Source organism: Loxodonta africana, chromosome 23, assembly GCF_030014295.1.
Source record: "Loxodonta africana isolate mLoxAfr1 chromosome 23, mLoxAfr1.hap2, whole genome shotgun sequence".
Taxonomy (NCBI): Eukaryota; Metazoa; Chordata; class Mammalia; order Proboscidea; family Elephantidae; genus Loxodonta; species Loxodonta africana.
The window spans coordinates 15,930,834-15,955,484 of NC_087364.1; the positions used below are offsets into that span (position 1 = coordinate 15,930,834).

Below are 24,651 nucleotides of genomic sequence, written 5' to 3' on the forward strand. Positions count from 1 at the left end.
CATCTGGTAATTCTCAGCTGAGATTCTCTCTGTGGATAGCTTGGATCTGAAGAAAGCCGATCTACCCAAGATTATGTCTCCTTCCTGGGGGTAATCTAACGACTGGGTCGTGGAGGTTTAAAGTTTCAGCCCTCTCACCCCAATTAGAGACAACCTGAAGAGCAATCCCAGCTCCACGGCTCTCCATGAGATTACTGAGGCCTTTCTTGTAGCTGCAGTTTAACTTCTGCTGCCCAGCCCTGCTTCCTTCACCAGCCCTACTTCACAGATGTTGATCCTGAGAGCTCCCTCCAATAAATTTCCTGTACACTAATCTCCAACTCAGAGTCTGTTTCCTGGGGAAACCAACCTGAAAAATACACCTTCTATGGTTTGCTCACAGGAGCCCTGGTGGCACAGTGGTTAAACAGTTGGCTGCTAACTGAAAGGTTGGTGGTCCAAATCCACCAGATGCTCTGTGGGAGAAAGATGCGGCAGCCTGCTTCCATAAACATTTACAGCCTTGGAAACCTTATGGGGCAATTCTACTCTGTCCTATAGGGTCGCTATAAGTCGGAACCCACTTGGTGGCAACAGGGTTTTTCTTTTTTTAATGGTTTCTCCATTAGCACAAGACATATAGCTATAGAATGGAGATCTCCTCTCAGGTATTCCAAAGGTACCATCATCCATCTATCCAATTATCTAAGCCAGAAACCTCAGAATCGTCCACTACACTTCTTTCTCTCCCTCATAAGCTCTGTCCATTCTCCCTGGAAAATATTTATATTCACCACTACTCCCTCAGCTTTGTGGGCACTGATCATTCTGAGTTTTTCTACCTTTCATTCTGTCCTTCTGTTTCCTTTGCAGGATCTACCTCCTCCTCCTGCTAAATACAAGGCTTAGTCCAAAGCCTATACTCATCTTGGGTGTAGTGTTTTCCTTACAGATCTCATCTAGTACTTTGCTTTCTGCTCTCATCTCTACAAAGTTGACTCCATGATCTACACCTTCAGCTTTGATCTCTCCAAGGGGAGCCTGTCCTCCATTTTTAATTATATGAGGGGTAGATGAGTATTTTTATCATTTATTCTAGAGTCACTTCAAATGTATCAGTAGAAACAACCTTTGCTTCTCTCTTTCCCTTGTAGACTCAGCTCACTGATGGAGGGCCTCCGTCCTCCCACCCCAGATATAAACTCTGGGACCTGCAACTCCAATGTGACTCCAGACCTGATTTCACTTCTCCAGGCCACTGTAAGGCCCTGCAGACCTGACTCCAACCTCAACTGCAGGCAGGAGATAGGGCGATACCGAGAGAGAATAGTACCCTCTCTTACTATCCCAGAGGGTGAAGAAGATGGAGACAAGCAATGAAGGGCCCAGTGTGCAGGACCATACCTGTTACCCACTGCCATTGAGTTGATTCCGACTCATAGCGACCCTACAGGTCAGAGGAGAACTGCCCCATAGGGTTTCCAAGGAGCTCCTGGTAGATTCGAACTGCCGACCTTTTGGTTAGCAGCTGTAGCTCTTAACCACTACGCCACCAGGGTTTCCATGCTGGACCACAGAAGTGTCAAAGAAAGACTGGACCTGAGGTTCTAGACTGACGTACAGTAACAACGATACAGTAACCATGGCCTTCCTTCCCCTGCCTCCCTTGAAAGACTAGTATCAGATTGCTTGGGTACAGCACTATTTGTAAATAAATTCTCAATAGTTTCTGACTACTGATGATAAGTTTAAGAAAACATAGCATTTGTTTGATTTATTCATTGTACACTGTTCCCTTGAAAACGTTTTCACTTTCATATTCTCTCCGTTTCAATCAAGGAAAATCAAGAAGTTTTACATTTGCTCTTCACTCCAGAATACATGATAAGCATTTCACAGGAAGACACTGTGGCTTCTACAAGATTATAAAAAGAGATAAATATCACATCTTGTTAACTAGGTTGGTGTTTCTCTAAGAAATAATCCTTATCTAATATAACTGGAACAAGAATGTCCAGTTTGACCAATCTTTCAGCCACACTGTATTTCTTTACCTTTTGAAAAACCACGAGTAGCCACTACAGAGACCTACGTTCTGGTTGGATAACTGCCAAAATCTACATTGCTGTGCACAGGAATAAAATGTAACGTCTACCACGCAGAAAATCACAGAGGAAAAGCGTACTCAGACCACTGAATATCTTTAAGAATGTAACGATTATTATCATTTTTTACCTGCCGCTGTCTTTGTCGCCTCACGTGTGCAAACTGAGAGAGTGTCAGCTGGCGATCAAGCAGCTCCATTCTCTGTTGTCTCTGGATGTCCACTGTGGCCCCCATCCCAATTCCGCCTTCACTGGTGGGTTCCGAAGACGAAAAGAGGGGTTCAAGGGTCCAAGAAAACAACGTGGCCATCCATTTGGGAACGTAGAGCACCTGATCAATTTTTAACACCCTGCTGCTGTAGCACATGCCAGAAATCTAGAAGAGTCCGATTAGATTATTTAAGTGTGATAACATTTTAAAGGACATATTTAACGCAGAAATCAATAACCATAAACCCAGTTTTGGGGTATTACTACTATATTTCGGATGACATTTTTCTTAGTTTTAGCAGTGTCAGGTGATAACTAAAAGCCTCTATTAAAATACAGAATACTAAGGAATAAATCAACAAAAAATTTTAATTTACTCAGTAAAGCAAAATTGTTTTTATTAAATTAGAAGGGATAGCAAAATGCTAACCACGTATCATTCAAAGGACTTGTAAAATATTTTAAAAAACAACAACCAAAAAAACCCTTAAAAAAAATCTGATAATGGAAACACTTTCATACTGTACTACTCTGTGGTTGCCCTTATTGGCAGATGGCCACCAAGAAGGGATACGAACAGAAAATGACTTTGACGTTCAATGGTCTGATCCAGTCACATAACAAATTTAGTAAAAACTAAAGACTACCTAGAATCTTTGCTTTGCTTTCTAAATGTACTATTTTAATCAACTTTTCAAGTATTGATTTTTTCTAGATTTTTAATTCCTCAACTATACCAAAAAAAAAAAAAAATGCAGTGCTGTCAAGTCGATTTTGACTCATAGCGACCCTATAGGACAGAGCAGAGCTGCCCCATAGAGTTTCCAAGGAACACCTGGCAGATTCGAGCTGCCGACCCTTTGATTAGCAGCCGTAGCACTTACCCACTACACCACCAGGGTTTCCTCCTCAACTATATCAGTTAGCAATTAACAATTCAACTCAATTCTATTTTTTATCTTCAAGGTCATAAGTCTAAAGACTCCCTCTGGTTTTCTACATAAAACAACTATGGCTACTCCTTTGGTAAAACTTGTGTATTTTTAATTTTGTGACTTTGACTTCAATTATAATAGAAGTTATTCATACCAAATTAAAGCATATTTGACAATTTCCTGCTTAATGTGAGAAAAGTACACTTTGATGTTTTATTAATAAAATTTAATTAATTTGGCAAGAATTTACTGCTACATACCAGCCACTATTCTACGCACTCAGAATACAGCAGAAGACAAGACGAACAAGGTCCCACTCTTGTAGAGCTAACAGGGGTCAATGTGAAGACTAGGCAATGAACAAGTAAGCACATAAAGCAATTCTGGACAAACCTATAACAGAAATAGAAGAGGGTGACTTCAAGCAGGGACCGTCTCTACATTGGGTAGTTAAGGAAGTCCTCTGGGGAAGATTCTTGAGCAAAGATCTTAAGGATGATGGGATGTAAAGATTTGAAGACTTAGGGAAAGAACAATTCAGGTAGAGAAAACAGCAAATGCAATTTAGGCGTAAGCTTGGGAGTATTTACTAGAAATTCTAAGGAAATCTCAAGTGTGTGGTGGGATATTCAAACCTAGAGCTCAGGGGAAAAGTCAGCTACAGGGAGAGATTTGAAAGTCATTGGCATATTAGACACCACTTAAAGCAACGGGACCAGATGTGATAATACTGGGGTGGGGAATGGATAACAGAAGAAAAAAAGAGGGTTTAAGAATGAACCCAGGAGTACGCCTGTATTTTGTGGGTGGACAGAGTAGGAGAAGTCAATAAAGAAGTCAAAGAAGCTGACAGTGAACAAGAGGAAAACTAGGAGAGAACAGTATCACTAAAGCTAAGCCAAGGGGGTACTTTAAAATGTGAATGGTCAGCTATGTCTAATGCAGCTGGGAGGTGAAGTACGATAAATGGGAGAGGAATGACCAGTGGATTTTGCCTTCAATGATCTTTCAAGAACAGTTTCAAGGCAGTGGCAGGAGTGGAAGACAGGCTGGAGTAAGCTGAGGAGTAAATGGGAGAGGACTTCCAGTTTCAAATAATTTCCAAGCCCCTTCTATCAAAAACAGCACAAAAGAACAAAGAAAACAGAAACAAAGTCCCTGTTTAGTGAAACTAGAAAGCATCTGTCATCCTGAACCACAATAACAAACATGGGAAACATACTGAATTACAAGTCATTTAGCGTATGGGAAGGATAAATCCAGATGCCCACAGAGGGTCCCATAGAACTCAGAAAGGCTCAGGGGTTAGAGGCAGCAGGTACTGTGGAAGGCAGGAGTTAAGTGGAGGATTATTTAAATCTGTGTAAGTGGCACCCCTAGTACTCAACCTAGGCACGTATCTACTCTCCCTGTCTGCAGTGAGAAGGCAAAGGCTCTGGAGGGCATGATCCAGGGGCATTAGAGGTTACGGCATTGGACTCTAAATAGGTGGATTACATACAGAACAGTGAGGCCCTCAGTATATGTTTCATAGGAGTTCCAGAAGATGACAGAGGGAATATGGGGGTAGGAGAGGGGAAACTATATATAGAAACATTATATAAAAAAAAAATTATAGCTGAGAGTTGTCCAGAATTAGTGAAGGATATAAATCCCCAGGTTGAAAATGCAAGAGTCCCAAGAAGGATAATAAAATGAAATTCACACCTAGATCCATTGTCATGAAACAAAGAAAGAAATTCTTAACAGGAACCAGAGATAAAATACAGATTGCCTAGAAGGGAAAACAGCTCACTACCAGCAGAGAACCGTAAGAAAAAGTATAAGATAGCTAGCAATAAATAAAAAAAAAATAAATAAAACCTTTACAGAGAAAACTAGAAAACTATCACAAGGGACAAAAAAAAAAATCCTATTAGCAGAGAAAGACACCACACCAGTGAATGGGAAGATGCAAAATTGTTAAGATGCCAATTCTTAAAAAATTAATAAGTTCAACACGATTCCAAATAAAATCTTCACAGAGTTTTTCTTGGAACTTAAATACGGGATCCTGAAATTCATATGGAATGTTTAAGATATGAATTTTAAAAACTGCATACGTTATGATCCCAATTCTGTAAATGGGTATTTCCAAACTATATACCAAGTGGTAAACTGTCCAGCAAAGCAAGAAGCTAACTACCATCAGTGCCAAGGTGCTGAGGGACTCTGGGGCTGGCAGTGCCGTCTTGACCTGGGTGGTAGTTAAAACATCGTTCACTTTATAGTGATTTGTACAGATTCATACCATTTGTATTGTATGCACATTTATTTATATGTTACATATCACATTAAAAGACAAAAGCAAAGAAGTTTCCTGGACACATGCAAACACTTTGAGGGACAGAGTAGCTAGGGCTGGGGCTTAGGAACCAGGGTTTTGGGGAACATCTAGGTCAACTGGCATAAGATAGTTTATTAAGAAAATGTTCTACATCCTACTTCGGTGAGTGGCATCTGTGGGAGTGGCCATCTAAGATACATCAATTGGTCCCATCCCACTCGGAGCAAAGGAGAATGAAGAAAACCGAAAATACTAGCTCAAATGACTAAAGTGCCAAATGAAACAGAGACTCCACCAGACTGAGACCAGAAGAACTAGATGGTGCCCGGCTACCACCCATCACTGCCCTGACAGGGAACACAACAGAAAATCCTGGACAGAGCAGGAGAAATTTGTAGAACAGAACTCAAATTCACGTAAAAAGACCAGGCTTAATGGTCTGACAGAGACTGGAAGAACCCCTGAAAATATGGCCCCGGATGCACTGTCAACCCAGAACTGAAACCATTCCTGAAGCCACTCTTGAGACAAAAATTAAACTGTAAGACAAAAAATAATACACGTGAGGAATGTGCTTCTTAATTCAATCAGATATAAGAGACCAAATGGGCAGCTCCTGTCTGGAGGCAGAATGAGAAGGCAGGAAGGGACAGGAACTGGTTGAATGGACACAGGGAACCAGAGGTGGGAAGAGGGAGTATGTTGTCACATTGTGGGGATTGCAATTAACGTCACAAATCAATAATCGTATAAATTTCTGTATGAAAAATTAACTTGAGCTATTAACTTTCATCTAAAGTACAAAAAAAAAAAAAAAAGTTAAAAAAGCATAAAGGACCCAGAATGGCCAAGGTAATTTTAAAGGAGAAGCATAATAAAGCATATCAGATAAAGTTTGAATAATTAAAACAATGTGGCCTTTATGCAGGATTACTCAAATAGACCAAAAGAACAAGAGCCTAAATACAGACTCTTGAATATATGGACACTTGGTATACAACCAAACCAAAAAAACCAAACCTAATGCCATCAAGTTGATTCTGACATGTTTTTTTTTTAGAGAGGAAAAAACGTATACAAGCTACATATAACAAAAAACCCAAAATAGGTCCCGCTTCCTGACACCATTCATAAAGATAAACTCCCAACCGATTAAGGATACAAATATAATTTACAACCTTTAAATCTTCTTGAAGAAAATATAGAAGGAACACCTTTTTGGCATTGGATGTGGAAAGACTTTTAAATAAGAAACAAAGCACAAACTATATATATATATATATACACACACACACACACACACACTTTACATTTTAAAAGCTAGTATGCCAGAGGCTGCCATAAATGAAGTAAAAAGAGCCTTGGAAAAGGTACTTAGAATTCATGTAACCAGCAAAGGTAGCATTCAGAACATACAAACAACTCCTAGAAATTTCTAAGAAAAAAGACAAACAACCCAGTTACAAAACATATGAAAAGGCCATTTCAGAAGAGGAAATTCAAATAGCCAAGAAACAAATAAAGACACTCATCCTCACTTGATTGTAAGGAAATGCAACTTAAAATAACTGCAATTCAGAGTAACAGTATTTCTTGAGAAATCCAATTTAAAATTAACAGCGCAAATATAATAACAATTGGAAAACATTAAAAATATGGTAATACCAAGTTCTGGTGAAGATGAGGGGACTGCAATGCTGTTTTAGGTAATACCGAGGAAGTGAAAACAGTGTCTCCGGTAGCGAATGGCTAGAGTATCTCATTCATACAGCAGAGCACTATATGGCACTTAAAATAAGTTCAATGTATGTGTATTAATGCTTAAATGTTGAAAATGTAATGTTGAATAAAAATATACATAATCCACTGCCGTTGAGTGGATTTCGACTCATAGCAGCCGTAAGAGGTGTCATATACTGTATTAGACTTTTTGAAAAATTTCAAAACACAAAATAATAGTACACACTACTCACGGACACATACATATACACGGAAAGTACAAAAACACAGAGAGTGGTTTCTTCCGCAGAGGGATAATGGGGGAGTGATAGGCGTGGAGGTAGCATTATTCGTACTATATTTAACACAACGAGAGATATGAAGTTAAATATGGCAAAGAAATAATCAAGTGAAGGTGAGGATGTACAAACTCCTTTTCTGAAGTTTTTGTAGGAAGGAGGACAGAGAAATGGGGCTGTGTAACAGCACAGTAGACCCAAATGCTCCTGAGAAGCAAGGATGGGGAGGCTTTTTCTCACATAATTTGGACATGTTTTTAGAGGGACCAGTCCCTGGAGAAAGACACCATGCTTGGTAAAGTAGAGGGTCAGTGAAAAAGAGAAAGACCCTCAATGAGATGGACTGACACAGTGGCTGCAACAATGGGCTCAAGCATAACAATGATTGTGAGGATGGCACAGGACGGGCAGTGTTTTGTTCTGTTGTGCACAGGATCACCATGAGTTGGAACCGACTCGACGGCACCTAACAACTGCACAGTTACACCGATTTAGCTGAGGATATAAAAGTGTTGCTATAAACATAATGAGATACATATAGGGAAGACCGTTGTTGTTGGTAGGTGTCGTCGAGTTGATTTTTGATTCACAGAGACCCCATGTGACAGAGTAGAACTACCCCACAGGGTTTCCTAGGCTGTAATCTTTACAGGAGCTTACGGCCAGGTCTTTCTCCCATGGAGTGGCTAGGCAGGTTCGAACCACCAATCTTTCGGTTAGCAGCCAAGTGCTTAACCATTTAGGAATAAAAAATACATCAAATCAGAACTGTGAGATTTGAATAAAATAAAAATATTTTTATTTTTATTCTGAGATATCCTATTTTCACAAAGGTTAAATAAAAACTATCAAGCAAACTGGAAAACTTTGAGAGATTTATGTATTTTTCCACCTAGTTGTTTAAGTTAGTGACATTCCCCCAATGCCAGTGAATATACCCTGCTCTTAGAGACTTAATATTGTTGTTTAGCTACCCTCGAGATGGTCCCTGACTCAAAAAAATGAAATGCTGCCTGGTCCTCTGCCTCCCCCAAAGGGTTTTCATTGGCTGATTTCTGGAAGTAGATTGCCAGGCCTTTCTTCCTAGTTCATCTTAATCAGGAAGCTCTGCTGAACACGTCACAACAGCACGCAAGCCTCCACTGATTGACAAGTGGGGGCTGCGCATGAGGTGCACTGGCTGGGGATGATTAATGCCTTTTTTATTTTTTATGGGAAAAATACACACACCAAAACATTTGCCGGCACAACTTCCGCATTTACAATTCTATGGCACTGATCGCATTTTTCATGTCGTGCCACCATTATCACTATCCTCTTCTGAAACCTTCCACCATTATTAACATAAACTCTATGCCCCCCAAACAAAAACTCTTCTCTCCCACCCCTGGTAACCATTAATAATCTTTGGTTTCTCTGTATCTGGCTCATCTCACGGAAGTGAGATCATACAGTATCTGTCCTCTTGCAACTGACTGATTTCACTCAGCATCATGTTTTCAAGGCTGAACCATGCTGTGGCATCAGGACATCTGTCTGCACAGCTGCGTAATATTCCACCGCATGTATAGACCACACTTTGCTTATCCATTTAACTGCTGAGGGACATTTTGGAGGCTTCCACCTTTTATTGCGAATAGTGCTGCAATGAACATCAGTGACAGGTTTCTGTTTGTGTTCCTACCTTCCCTTCCTCTGGGTATGTATCTACGATTGGGATTGCTGGCCATATGGTAGTTCTATGTTCATCTTTTTGAGGAACTGCCAGTGACTGCACCGTTTCATATTCCCACTACTAATGACGAGGGTTTCGGTTTCCCTACAACCTTGCCAACACCTGTTGGTAATCATTGTCATTCTAATGCGTGAGGTGCTATCTCTTTGTGGTTTTGATTTGCATCTCCCTAAAGGAGCCCTGGTGGCGCAGTGGTTAACAGCTTGCCTGCTAACCAAAGGCAGGCAGTTTGAACCTACCAGCAGCTCCCTGCAAACGGAATACGGCAGTTCTACTCTGTCCTATTGGGTCACTATGAATCGGAATCGACTTGATGATGATGGGCTTTTTTTTTTTTGCAAGAGCTAATGGATGAGCCCTGGTGGCACAGTGGTTAAAGCACTCAGCTGCTAACCAAGAGGTTGGTGGTTTGAACCCACCAGTCGCTCTGCAAGAGAAAGATGTGCCAGTCTGCTTCCTTAAAGACGTATAGCCTTGGAAACCCTACAGGGCAGTTCTACTCTGTCCTATAGGGTCACTATCAGTTGGAATCGACTCAACGGCCATGGGTTTGGTTTGGGTTTGGAATGGTTAATGATGTTGAACATCTTTTCCTGTCCATGTTGGCTGATTAATGTTTTTTTTAAGGCAATTTTTAAATTGCACAGTGCCAAGAAGAGATATAAAACCACGATTTCCACCAGCAGGGTATGAGGTTTCCAATTGCTCCGCATCCTCGTCAGCATTTGGTATTGTGAGTTTTTTTTTTAAATTTTGACCATTTTGGAGTATATAAAAGTGGTATCTTATTGTGGTTTTAATTTGCATTTCTTGGTTTTTTTTGGGTTAATGTTGAACATCTGTTCATGTGCTCATTGGCCTTTTGCATATATTCTTTTTGAAATGTCTGTTCAAATCTTTGTCCATTTCTTAAATGGGTCACTTACCTTCTTATGATTGACATGTAAGAATTACTTATGTATTCTGGATAAAGTCCTTTGCCAGCTATCCATACTGCAAGTATTTCCTCTAAGTCTGTGACTTGCCTTTTTGTTTTCTGAATAGTGTCTTTCAAAGGGAAAAAAATTTATTTTGACGAAGGCCAATTCATGAATCTTTTCTCTTATGGTTGACATTTTTTGTGACCTAAAAAATCTTTGCCTATCCCCAGGTGACAAGTACACATAGTTCCTGACTTATGACGGGGTTCCATTCTGACTACTCCATGGTAATTGGTTCTGACATATCGAATACTTTTTTTTTTTTTTACTTTTTATTATTAATTCCTTTTATTATCAGTATCTTTATAAATCCAATTTTTATTTGTCTTTGGGGGTTGGGGAAACCCTGGTGGTGTAGTGGTTAAGTGCTACAGCTGCTAACCAAGAGGTCGGCAGTTCAAATCCACCAGGTGCTCCTTGGAAACTCTATGGGGCAGTTCTACTCTGTCCTATAGGGTTGCTATGAGTCAGAATTGACTCGATTGCAGTGGGTTTGATTTGGTTTGGGTTTTGGGGGTTGGAAACATCATATCCGAGAATGATAACAGCAGTAAATTACGTGTTGCAACACTGTATGTAGTACATATTGCTAATATTAAAAAAAAAACTGGTGGTTGAAAGTGTGGTTCGTCATAACTCAAATATGTCATAAGTCAGGGACCATCTGTATTTTTCTGTATTTTCTTTTAGAAGTTTTATAGCTTTAGCTTTTACATTTGGACTTCTGATTCATTTCAAGTTAATTTTTGTGTATGGCATGAAGTAAGGGTCAAAGTTCATTTGTTTTCCATACAGATATTCATTTGTCCTGGCACTATCTGTTACAGAGTACTGGTGGTACAGTGATTAAGAACTATGGCTGCTAACCAAAAGCCTGGAGGTTCGAATCCACCAGCCACTCCTTGGAAACGCTATATGGAGCAGTTCTACTCTGTCCCATGGGGTCTGTATGAATCAACTTGATGGCAACAGGTACATATTCTTTTCCTGTTGAGTTAGCAGTGGCTTGGTTGTTGAAAATCAATGGAATACATAGGTGTGGGATTACTTCTGGACTCTGTTCCATTCACTTACATGTCTATGTGTGACTATCACATTGTACTGGTTACTATAGTGTCAAACGTCTTGAAATAAGGTAGGAAAAATCTCCAACTTAATTCTTTTCCAAAATTACTTTGGCTATTCTAGGTCCTTTTCATTTCCATATAAATTTTAGGACCAGTCTGTCGTTTTCTGGGGGGAAAAACCTGTTGGGATTTTGGTTAAAATTGTAATGAATCTATAGATCAACTTGGAAGACAAGTGCCACCTTAACAATACTGACAGTTTGAATTCATAAACATAGTATGTCCCTCCATTTATTTAGGTCTTCCTTCTCTTAGCAGTGTTTTGTGCTTTTCAGTGTATAGGTCCTAGCATACATTTTATTACACGTATTTCTAAGTATTTTACATTTCTGAATGTTATTATAAATAAAATGGTTTTTAAGCTTTATTTTCCAAGGGGTTTTGCTGGTATATAAAAATTTCAACTGATTTTTAAGGAGCGCTAAACCTTAAGGAGCGCTAGTGGCACAATAACCTAAAAGTGAATGTGAAGATCTAGAAAGATTTACGCATTTACAGACTCCGTGGTGAAAAACTCAATGCTTCTATATAAGCTCAGGAACAAGGCAAGGATGTCCACTCCTACCACTTTCATTTAACACTGTACTCAGTATCTTAGCTAGTGCAATAATGCAAGAAAAATAAAGACATAGATTGGAAAGGAGAAAGTAAAACATTTAAAATAATAAAACATTACTTCCTGAAGACCTGATCATGTCTTCCCTTCCAATGAAAACCCTAAGAAATCCATAAAAAATCTTCCTGAACTAACAAATTTAACAAAGTTGCATGATACGAGGTCAATACACAGAAATCAACTGTATTTCTATATACTAACAGCAAACAATCGGAACAAGAATTATAAAAACAACTTCACACAAATACTTTGCAATGCACTTAATGAAAGATGTGTAAGACTTGTACAGTGAAAACTAAAAAGCTGTAAAGGGAAATTAAAGAGCAAAATAAATGTAGAGGCATACCATGCTCATGGACTGGAAGATTCAATATTATTAAAGTGGCTTTATTAATTATCTATTACTAATAACAAATTACCCAAAAACTCAGTGACTTAAAACAATAAACTTTTATTATTTGAAACAGGTTCTGTGGGTCAGGGATCTGGGAGCAGCTTGGGTGGGTAGCTGTGCCTCAGAGTTTCTTATGAGACTGCAGTTAAGATGTTACCTTACCTACACTCATCTGCAGGCTTGACTGGGGCCGGAGGATCAGCTTCCAAGGTGGCTCGATCACGCACCTGGCAAGTTAGTCCTGAGGGCTGGCAGGAGGTCTCGGTTTCCTGCTGTGTGCACCTCTGTACAGGGCTCCTTCAGTGTCCTCAGCATATGGCAGTTGGCTTCCCCCAGAGTAACTGATTCAAGAGGGAGCAACACGGATGCTGCACTGCTTTTTGTGACTTCCCTTTGGGAGTTTCACTCTGTCCTTTCCGGCACATTCTATCCAGTCTAAGTGAGTCCCTAAGAACAGTCCATTTTCTAGAGGAAGGGAATTAACTCCACCTCTTGAAGTATAAAAGAATAGTAATCCTCTCCAGGTTGATGTATAGTTTCAATGCAATCCAAGAAAAGTCTTAACCATTTTTTTTTTTAAGAAGTTATAAGCTGATATAAAAATCCATAAGGAAAGGTAATGTTCCTAGAATAGCTAAACTAGCTTTGAAAAGGAACAAAGTTGGAGGATTTATATTATTTGATTTCAAGATTTACCATAAAGCAACAATAATCAAGACAGTGTGAGGTACTGGCATAAGGCCAGACATATAAATCAAAGTTTAGAACAGACCCACAGTAGTCAACTGATTTTCAACAAAGATGCCAAGGTAATGCAATAAAGACAAGAGCCTTTTCAATAAATGGTAAAGAAACAATTGGATATGAGTATGGAAAAAAATAGATCTCAACTGTTATTCCACAAGAATTATACTCAAATTGGATCACAGACCTAAGTGTAATAGCAAAAACTATTAAATTCTAGAATGAAATATAGGAGAAAATCTTTGTGACGTTAGACAAAGGTTTCTAAACGGGACACCAAATGAACAAATTATTCTAAAAATTGATAAAATGGATTTAACCAAGATTAAAAACTCTTGCTCCTTGAAAGACAAAGTTAACGAAACAAAGAAACAAGCCACAGACTGGGATACAATTTTTACAGAACATACCCACCAAAAGGCTTATATACGGAATATATGAAAAACTCGTTCAACTGAAATAGAAGGTGACAAATAATTTAAAAATGGGTAAAAGATCTGAACAGGTACCTCACAAAAGACAAAATACGAACAGCCAATAAGCAAATGAAAAGATGCTCAGTATCACTGGTCATTAGAGAAATGAAAATTAAAACCACAACAAGATACCACAACACAGCTACAAGAGTGGCTCAAGTTCACACAACCAAAATACAAGTGTCAGGAAGGATGTGGCGTAACCAGAGCTCTGACAGACTGATGGTGGGAATGTAAACTAGTACAGTCACTTCGCAGAACGACATGGTAGTAGTTGTTGCTGTTGTTGTTAGGTGCCATTGACTCGGTTCTGACTCATAGCGACCCTATCTATGCACAACAGAACAAAACACTGCCCGGTCCTGCGCCATCCTTACAATCGTTCTTATGCTTGAGCTCACTGTTGCAGCCAGCCTCAATCCACCTTGTTGAGGGTCTTCCTCTTTTCCACTGACCCTGTACTCTGCCAAGCATGATGTCCTTCTCCAGGGACTGATCCCTCCTGACAACACGTCCAAAAGTACGTAAGACACAGTCTCGCCATCCTTGCCTCTAAGGAGCATTCTGGTCGCACTTCTTCCAAGACAGATTTGTTCGTTCTTTTGGCAGTCCATGGTATATTCAATATTCTTCGCCAACACCACAATTCAAAGGCGTCAATTCTTCTTCGGTCTTCCTTATTCACTGTCCACCTTTCACATGCATATGATGCGATTGAAAATACCACGGCTTGGGTCAGGCGCACCTTAGTCTTCAGGGGGACATCTTTGCTCTTCAACACTTTGAAGAGGTCCTTTGCAGCAGGTTTGCCCAATGCAATGTGTCTTTTGATTTCTTGACTGCTGCTTCCATGGCTGTTGATTGTGGATCCAAGTAAAATGAAATCCTTGACAACTTCAATCTTTTCTCCGTTTATCATGATGTTGCTCATTGGTCCAGGTGTGAGGATTTTTTTTTTCTTTATGTTGAGGTGTAATCCATACTGAAGGCTGTGGTCTCTGATCTTCATTAGTAAGTGCTTCAAGTCCTCTTCACTTTCAGCAAGCAAGGTTGTGTCATCTGCACAACACAGGTTGTTAATGAGTTGTCCTCCAATCCTGATGCCCCGTTCCTCTTCATATAGTCCAGCTTCTTGGATTATTTGCTCAGCATAGAGATTAAATAGGTATGGTGAAAGAATACAACCCTGACGCACACCTTTCCTGACTTTAAACCAATCGGTATCCCCTTGTTCTATCCGAACAACTGCCTCCTGATCTATGTAAAGGTTCCTCATGAGCACAATTAAGTGTTCTGAAATTCCCATTCTTTGCAGTGTTATCCATAGTTTGTTATGATCCACACAGTCCAATGCCTTTGCATAGTCAATAAAACACAGGTAAACATCCTTCTGGTATTCTCTGCTTTCAGCCAGGATCCATCTGACATCCGCAATGATATCCCTGGTTCCACGTTCTCTTCTGAAACCAGCCTGAATTTCTGGCAGTTCCCTTTCGATATACTGCTGCAGCCGTTTTCGAATAATCTTCAGCAAAATTTTGCTTGCGCATGCTATTAATGATATTGTTCTATAATTTCCACATTCGGTTGGATCACCTTTTCTGGGAATAGGCATAAATGTGGATCTCTTCCAGTCAGTTGGCCAGGAATCTGTCTTCCATATTTCTTCGCATAGACAAGTGAGCACCTCCAGTGCTGCATCTGTTTGTTGAAACACCTCAATTGATATTCCATCAATTCCTGGAGCCTTGTTTTTCGCCAGTGCCTTCAGAGCAGCTTGGACTTCTTCCTTCAGTACCATCAGTTCCTGATCATATGCCACTTCTTGAAATGGCTGAACATCGACTAATTCTTTTTGGTACAATGACTCTGTGTATTCCTTCCATCTTCTTTTGATGCTTCCTGCGTCGTTTACTATTTTCCCCATAGGATCCTTCACTATTACAACTCGAGGCACGATTTTTTTCTTCAGTTCTTTCAGCTTGAGAAACACTGAGCGTGTCCTTCCCTTTTGGTTTTCCATCTCCACCTCTTTGCACATGTCATTATAATACTTTGTCTTCTCGAGAGGCCCTTTGAAATCTTCAGTTCTTTTACTTCATTAATTCTTCCTTTTGCTTTAGCTGCTTGACATTCGAAAGCAAGTTTCAGAGCCTCCTCTGACATCCACCTTGGTCTTTTCTTTCTTTCCTGTCTTTTCAATGACCTCTTGCTTTCTTCATGGATGTTATGTCATTGATGTCATTCCACAACTCGTCTGGTCTTCGGTCACTAGTGTTCAATGCGTCAAATCTATTCTTCAGATGGTCTCTAAATTCAGGTGGGATATACTCAAGGTCATATTTTGGCTCTCATGGACTTACTCTGATTTTCTTCAGTTTCAGCTTGAACTTGCATATGAGCAATTGATGGTCTGTTCCACAGTCGGCCCCTGGCCTTGTTCTGACTGATGATATTGAGCTTTTCCATTGTCTCTTTCCACAGATGTAGTCAATTTCATTTCTGTGTGTTCCGTCTGGCGAGGTCCATGTGTACAGTCACCATTTATGTTGGTGAAAGAAGGTATTTGCAATGAAGAAGTCGTTGGTCTTGCAAAATTCTGTCATTCGATCTCCGGCATTGTTTCTATCACCAAGGCCATATTTTCCAACTACTGATCCTTCTTCTTTGTTTCCAACTTTCGCATTCCAATTGTTGGTAATTATCAATGCATCTTGATTGCATGTTCGATCAATTTCAGACTGTAGCAGCTGATAAAAACCTATTTCTTCATGATGGTAGTAGTTAGTAATGTTAAATACGCATTTATCATAAAAAAAAATTTATCATATGACCCAGCATTTATCATATGACCCAGCAATTCCACCACTAGGGATTTACCCAAGAGAAATGAAAATACATGTCTACTCAGAAATATATACATAGATATTCACAGCAGCCTTATTCATAATAGACCAAACCCGGAAGCAAGCCAAATGTCCACCAACTAGTGAATGGATAAACAAATTGTAGAGTACCCATAACACAGATTAATATTTAGCAACAAAAAGGAACAAAATGTTAGTAAAACACAGACATATTTCAAAAACATGCTAAGTAAAAAAAAAAAGACTTCATATTATATGAAACTCTAGGAAAGGGAAAAATATAGTGACAAAAAGCAGACCAACAGTTTGCTGGGGAAAGCAGCTGGGTGAAGGAATAGCAAACAAAGGGCCATGAAACTTTTTAGGGTGAGGGGAGACTGTTCTCTACCTTGATTATGATGGTGGTTACACAGCTGTATACAACTACCAAAATTCAACAAACTATATACTTAAAATTGGTGAATTTTATTATATGTAAATAATAAACAGAAGAGAAAGAGAGAAAGAATTCTTCATAAAAAGCGAATATGCCTTGGATGGCCGCTTGCAAGCTTTTAAGGTCCCAGGAAGTACGTAACAAACTAGGAGGTAGAACAGAAGCACTGAACGCATATTAACCAAAAAAGAAAAAATCCAAACCCGTTGCAGTAGAGTTGATTCTGACTCAGCGATCCTATAGGACAGAGTAGAACTGCCCCACAGGGTTTCCAAGGAGCACCTAGTGATTCGAACTGATGACCTTCTGGTTAGCAGCTGTAGCTCCTAACCACTATGCCACCAGGTTTTCCGAACACATATTACGCCAATTAATAATTAACTGGACTGGGATGTCCCATGGAACTGTGACCCTAAACCTCCAAACTAAGGAACCAAATACCATGAGGTTTTTGGTTGTATATAAGCAGCCTCAACAGCTTTTTTTTTTTTTTTCTCTTGTTATTGTTGTAAATGTATCACACAACTTTTGCCAGTTCAACTTTTTACAGGTGTACAACTTATGGACAGCAATTACAACTGGCTGTGTAAACCTACCCTTATTCAATGCAATTTTTCCATCACCGTTACCTTCCCCTTCCTCCCCCTCCTGCCCCTGGTAACCACTAAGAAACTTTGGTCTCTATACATTTGCCTTTTCTTGTCTTTTTATATAAATGAGGTCACACAATATTTGTCCCTTTGTGATTGACTTATTTCACTCAGCACAATGTCTTCAAGCTCCATCCATATTGTATCATTTATCAAGACTTCATTTCTCCTACTGGCTGAGTAGTATTGCATGGTATGTATGTACCACATTTTGTTTATTCATTCATCTGATGATGGGCATTTAAGTTATTTCTAGCTTTTGGCTATTGTGAATAGTGCTGCAATGAACACTGGTGTAAAAGGAGAATACAGAATGTGTGCCTAATTGTCTCCATGAACAATTGCCTCCTTTGCCATGAGACAGTAAGAACTAGATGGTGCCCAGCTACCCCTACTGAACATTTTGATGAAAGATTCTATAGAAGAATCCTGATAAAAAGGGAGAAAATGCAGAACAGAACTTCAAATTCTCATGAACTCTACACTTTTTAGAGCCATGGGGGCTGAATGAATACCTGAAACTACTGACCTGAGATAATCTTTAAACCTTAAACCAAAAATATCCCTTGAAGTCTTCTTTAAACCAAACAATAGTCTAACTTAACAAGCAAAAAATGCCTGTCTTGAGCATTGTGCTCTGTTAAGAGCTACCTATATGGGATTAAAGTGACAACAGCAACTTGAAAGATTAGCTAGGAACCTTAGGGGGCAGTGAATTTACGTTAATCGGGGAGAAACAACTCAGAAAAGGAGGGTGAGAATGGTTGTACAACTCAGAGAATGTGATCAGTGTCACTGAATTGTACATGAAGAAATGGTTGAACTGGTGTATGTTTTACTGTGTATATTCTCAACAACAACAAAAGAAACTAAAAACAAAAAAGCAAGTGGAATGAAAGACTTTCCATAAAAGGTAAATATGAAGATCTAGAAAGATCTGGACATCTATAGATACATAAAACTTCTTAAGAATTTTATAAAAAAGATGAGACTGTAGCAGAATAAAAACAATGTTTAGCAACAAAAACTCTTATACCTTTAAAATGTTCCCAGAGAACACATACTAACTGGCAGAAGACTTTTGGCTGATAAGCTAGCCGTTGTTTATAAATAAAAGAATATGAAATAACACATAGTGAGTCTACTGAAGTCCTTTCCCAGCAGTTATCAAGACAAGGGAAATTTCAACACAAATAGCTCAAAGAGGAAGAATGACTGGCTGGGCATTTCTATGTTTAAAAAAAAAAACAAAGAGATAATCAAAACTGATTGAAGACTTTCAATCTCCTGATAGGATAATAATGTGAAGACGCTGGGAAAATGCTCGGTGCTGTAACTGACATGATAATCTATGGTAATAATCTAAAATTAAAAAGTATGGGTTTTTGTTGGCAATCTCTTCTTTGTCTCCATTTCTTTTCCCTTTAACCAGCTGTACTACCAAATGAGCTGAACAGGTTTTAAATTACCCTTTACATTTTTTCTAAGCCATTCTTTACTTCAAATACTTGTACACGACAATGCCAGAAATATGAGTTTGTTGAAGGTGAAGCTGGAGCTGTGTTTTTATTCCAGCACATGGGGAGGACAGGACCAGTTAAACAGCCTCATGATCTTAGAAGAGAAAGTATAGCTACAGGCCAGATTCTTCACATGAGGAAGAAAATGGAACTCTTCTTGGATATTGATTGGCCTAAAGAATTCATAACGAAGGCTGCAGAAGGTTGTTGGTATGTCTTTTAGTGCCTCCAGGCACTTTTAAAACTTCTTCATACCCTTCAAGAATTGTGTCTCCATTGATGATAAGCTGGGCCTCATGTCAGCGGTGTAGTTAAGGGAAGCTCTAAGAATAGCTTTGCACGTAAGTTTCTTGTGGTTGAAACAGACACACACGAGAACACTGACATGTATAGTGGAAAGCACTGGACCCACTGAATCAGGAGTGGAAAGCTTGGCCTTTGGCCTCAGCTCAACCACCTACACCTCAGCCTCCCCATCTTTACAACGGGAAGCCTACGTACTCCACCATCATAGAGGTTATGTCAAGAACCTAGTGAGTACACAGTGAAAACATTCTGACAATCATACAACGTTATAATGTTTTATAGGACAGAAATTATTTTGCTAATATTGATTTTAAGAACTCTACAATTATTTATAGGGTGTATATAAAATGCCAGATATTGTGCTAAGAACACTGGGAATTATAAAGAATAACGTGTAATTCCTAAGCTGAAAGACAGGGCTGACTCAGAAAAGGCTTTAGAGGCGGGACTTAAAAAAATACGTAAGATTTTGCTAGGAGAAGAAGGGATTAAGGGTGAAAGAAGGAACGCGGCTGGAAGAAACTGCAAGTGGTTATGCAAAGCTGGCTTTTTAAGAGGACAGATGCTAAAACTATACTACCTGCATCTGAATCCTGCCTCCACCACTTATCAGGTTGTGATTATTGCAAATTACTTTCTCTGTGCCTCAGTTTCTTCATCTGTCAAATGCGGGTGATAATTCTAGTTTGTAAGGTTTTTATGAGGACTAAGTTAACTGGAAACCCTGGTGACGTAGCGGCTAAGTGCTACGGCTGTTAGCCGAAAGGCTGGCAGTTCAAATCTACCAGGTGCTCCTTGGGAACTCTACGGGGCAGTTTTTCTCTGTCCTATAGGGTCACGATGAGTCGGAATCAACTCAATGGCAACGGGTTTGGTTTTTAACTAAGTTAATGTTTGTAAAGAGCTTAGAAAAGAGCTCTGTTAGTCCGGTTTCTCTAGGTTTTACCGTGGTACCATATCCTCCCAAATCCCAGTCACTTACAACAAAGGTTTATTTCTCATTCATGTTACGTGTTGGCTGGGGCCCTGCTCCACGTTTCTTCTTCATTATGGGATCTGAGCTGAAGGAGCAGCCTGTATCTGCCACATGCTCTTCTGGTGGCAAAGGAAAAAAGAGCAATGGTAGGGCCATGCAACACATCTTAAAATGTCTACTTTGTTGGCTAAAGTATGTCACAGGGCCAATGCTAACATCAACCGGAGAAGTATAGGGAAGGGCCCAGCAGAGAATGGCAGCAAATATTCTGAACGAATAACATAACCTACCACAAGCACCTGGTACATAGTAGCTATCATGTGTTTGTTAAAGAAAAATAAGTGATTGCACAATGACACAGAATCCTGAGAGAGGACGAGCTGTTTGGGAACAGTAAAAGGTTCAGTATGGCTGAAGTACATAGTGCACAGGGGTGAGAGTGGGATGTGAGAAGGCCACATTTCGAAAAGCTTTGATAGGAGGCTAGATTTTGGCCTATAAGTCACAGTAATAAAATTTTATAGCTATATTTTATAAACAACAGAGGCGCTTTTATCTGCCAGCTTGTTATCAAGACACTGGCATAATTTTATTCATTCTTCACTGGTATTTAAAAATCAAACGGCTACCAGTCACTGTTTTCCTGTGCTGTTAAAGCAAAAACACAGGTAATATAGGTCTATTGGACATTCCCTGCGAGCCCTGGGCTGAGCTGTAATTGTAACAAGGAGGCCGAGGACAGAAGGTTTTTTTAGTTGGCCCAGGTTACCTGGAGCCAGAATAGGGAGAAGGGGCGTGGAGAGGGAGGGAGGAAAAAGATGGAGAGAGAGAGAAAGGATACATATGATCGCATGAATGCAGGTATGGGTGCGCGGCTGCAATGTGGTATGTACAATGGAGCAAGGAGCACTCAGTTCAGTGCTGCAATACGGGATTATGATTACTTTTTAAATTACAGAAGTGTGAAAGCGCCTTCTAAATATGAATGTTTCCCAAGGATCTTCTACTTCTGCACTCCATCCTTTCACAAGCCCAGCTACCCTCAGAGCTTTAAGGAGCCTTGATTTCTCTTTGAAGCCCCTGTCCTCATTTTCAATGGACTGCTAGAAAAATAATCTAAATTCCTAAAGTTTAAGTGGAAGCTTTAGGGATTCAAATGAGTTATTTGACCTGCTACCCTGTACCCTTCTTTGGTTAATCCAGAGAAGAAATCTTATGGGAATGAAAAAAAAAAAAAAGGAGGAGAAGAAAAGGAAACATGAAGGAAAGAGAAATTTCTAACATACAAAAGCAGAGAAAGGCACAAAGGACCCAACGCACCATTATCCTTCACCCAGAAACCAGTTCAGTGATTCAAGTTTCCACAGTAGATAAGGCTATTTCCATCATCTTTCCATACTCTTTCCCCTTAATATCACACTATAACTTGGAAAGACAACATAAGGTTTTTTTTTTACACTTATTATAAAACAATATTCTGTTTTTAAAACTGTTGAGATGAGGAAAAGACAAATCATGGCCCACAAACGAGCCATCCAGACTCCATCGTGATTGCTCACTTTTCCTCTCCTTCTCGGTATGACTTAGACTCTAACGAGACTTCTGTAATCTTGCACCATCATGAAGCTCTTTTTTTCAAGAACAATTAGAGATCCCCACTGCCTACAGAAAAAAAAATCCAAACTCAGACCACATCCACAGTCCTAAGTAATCTGGTGGAAATCTACGTTCCTATTCTTACTATTGGGTAGGCTAGACCTTTTTTTCACACTAAGATTTTTCGATCACAAGATAATCAAGTCTACATACTGTATAGAACAGGTAACAAACCCAGGAAATGGGCAGACAGAAAAAGGGCCGCTAAAGCGGAGAAGCCCAAGAGTCTGAGAAATACAGGCATGTGTATTAACTCACTCTCAAATAGTTTGAAAGAGGACCAAAGGATTATAAATATGAGGACTGAAAAATGAGAAAATTGGCAAAAGTAGAATCTTTCTATTTTAATCATGTGCGAATCCACCCAAGACTGAGACTTAGGCCTTTGAGAATTAGGGTACATCCCAGTGGCAATGACTCATTACTATGATTCATAAAACTGCAGAAAATGTAGAAGTGGTAGGATATGGATGGCTCAAAGGCTTTCTGTAGAACCACAAAAAAAAAAAAATTAAATAAAGTTCAACAAGGAGTAAGCAAAGTTTTCTTTAAGGAAAAGAAAGGATTAATGTATAACAAAACTCATGGAACTGTGGATATAAGAAGAGTGGCTTCAATTTTTGAAACCTCTCACCAAAGACATTAAGAAGAACAGTTAAACATGACGGTGCTAATATGACGGAAGCAGGTATACACTAAAAGTTTTGAAGTACTTGCTTAAACTGAACTATTTCACTTGGCCTACTAGAGCCAAGCTTTCCAATTACAATTTTATACTTCTCATGAAAACAATTACATTTAATATACTAAATGATGATATTAAAAATCAGAATTGTCAGAGGAGGAACTATGTAACATAAAAACATTTATAAATGATGCATGTGAATATTATAAAAAATAACGTCTAAGAGCAACCAAATGCCCGTACCCTTTCTGGGCAGCAGCTGGCACCTAATGGACAACAACATGGAATTAAAAAGTGACAGCTGTCCTAGGCAAACAAACTTACTGTTGTTCCTGGTGATCTAAAAACTATGTTTTCTCTCAACCCAGGAAAACAATTTAGTCCCCATTCTTTTCTGTGATATCACTGAAGACAGAAAGTGGGCTTCTCTTAATTAGTACAGAATATCAGCCTTGAGCATTGTGCTTTTGTAAAGAACTATCTATATGGGGCCAAACTGACAACAGCAACTGAAAAGGCTGGAGAAGAAAAGTAGGGGACGGTGAGTTTATGTTAATCGTTTGAAAGAGGACAGTGAGAATGGTCTACAACTTGAAGAATATAATCAATGTCACTGAATCGTACATGTAGAAATTGTCAAACTGGTGTGTTCTGCTGTGTACATTGTCAACAACATCAACAACAAAAATAAATTTAAAGAAAAGGAGGCTCTTTTAATTTGACAGCATACAACAACTACCTAGTAAATTACTATACTGATGCAATTCATCGACCTCCTCCTCTTTTAATTAGTGGGACATTTTAAAGTTATATATTCAGAGACATATTTATAATCATGCAAGAATGAGTGACACAAGGAGGGAGAAAAATGAGCCTAGCCAAAATAAATGAAGAAAGAAAGAAAGAAACCCAGAGCAGGCAACTTTCCACAAACACATGGGTAAAGTGTTCGGTTTCCATGGCAGCAGGTAACAAAATGACTTATGTTTTACACAAGTGTCCGTTTTAAACAAAGCCCTTTCTCCTAAGAAACACATAACTGCCAAATTGAAATAAAAGTACTTCCGTCATACAACACACAGTATGTTAGGTCAAGTTTTGGTTTCAATGCTAAAAGATGAAATTTCATCAACAGGTTTTGCAACATTCCTCCAAAACACTGAATACCATCTGTGCCATTTCTTTTTGGGAGTAAAAATCTAGCATTTTATTTAGCAGGAAAACCAGAAAGGAAAAAAAAAAGGAAGTCACTAGCTATCTACATGGGTCGTGTTGTGCAGGACACATCTGTAAGAGGCAAACTGTGGCTTTTGAAATCTCAGGCTTTGATCCTATAATGGGTGGTGTGTAAACCAGACACTCACAGATAATTTTAATATCCTCCTTATGCAGTTATCCATATCTAGAGTATGCCATATTTTATTAAATATTTCACAATAAAAACGTGACTTTTCAGGAAAAATATACTCAGAAATAACAAAACAGTCATTAAGTTCGAAATAAGCAGCAACATTTATGGTATAGCATGAAGGAAAAGTGGTATGATTATCATTTAAATCTATTATTTTAAGTAAACATGGTTAGTGCCATTTGATTACAGTGGGACAAACAAAGAACAAGGCTGATATGAAGACTTATCAAATTCATGATCTTAGCTGGAAGTCAATGGTAGCAGTCATAGTAGGAAGGCTGAATTAATTACCGTAAAAAAAAATTACCGTACAAGGTGAAAATTCAATTGGCTCAGAGATGTTTATTATTAATGGAATTCTTTAAAAGCCTCAATTTATCTTGGAATTATACTCCAAACATAGTGGAATTCTATCCACCCTTCTGAAACAAGGGATTTTTATCATAAAAATTATTTGCTAAATGTCTGATTCATTAAAAAAAAAATTAAAACGGACACT

At 39.0% G+C, this 24,651-nt stretch overlaps 1 protein-coding gene across 4 annotated transcripts in view; it reads right to left on the reverse strand.

Moving 5' to 3' along the window:
- Positions 1–24,651, reverse strand: part of UBAC2 (UBA domain containing 2) — a 213,120-nt gene that overhangs the window by 63,872 nt on the left and 124,597 nt on the right. For all 4 annotated transcript variants that reach the window (XM_010593997.3, XM_010593996.3, XM_023553162.2 and 1 more), the window contains one exon: positions 2,215–2,460. In XM_010593997.3, coding sequence (XP_010592299.1) covers positions 2,215–2,460 — 246 coding nt within the window. The remainder of the gene's footprint in view (positions 1–2,214; positions 2,461–24,651) is intronic.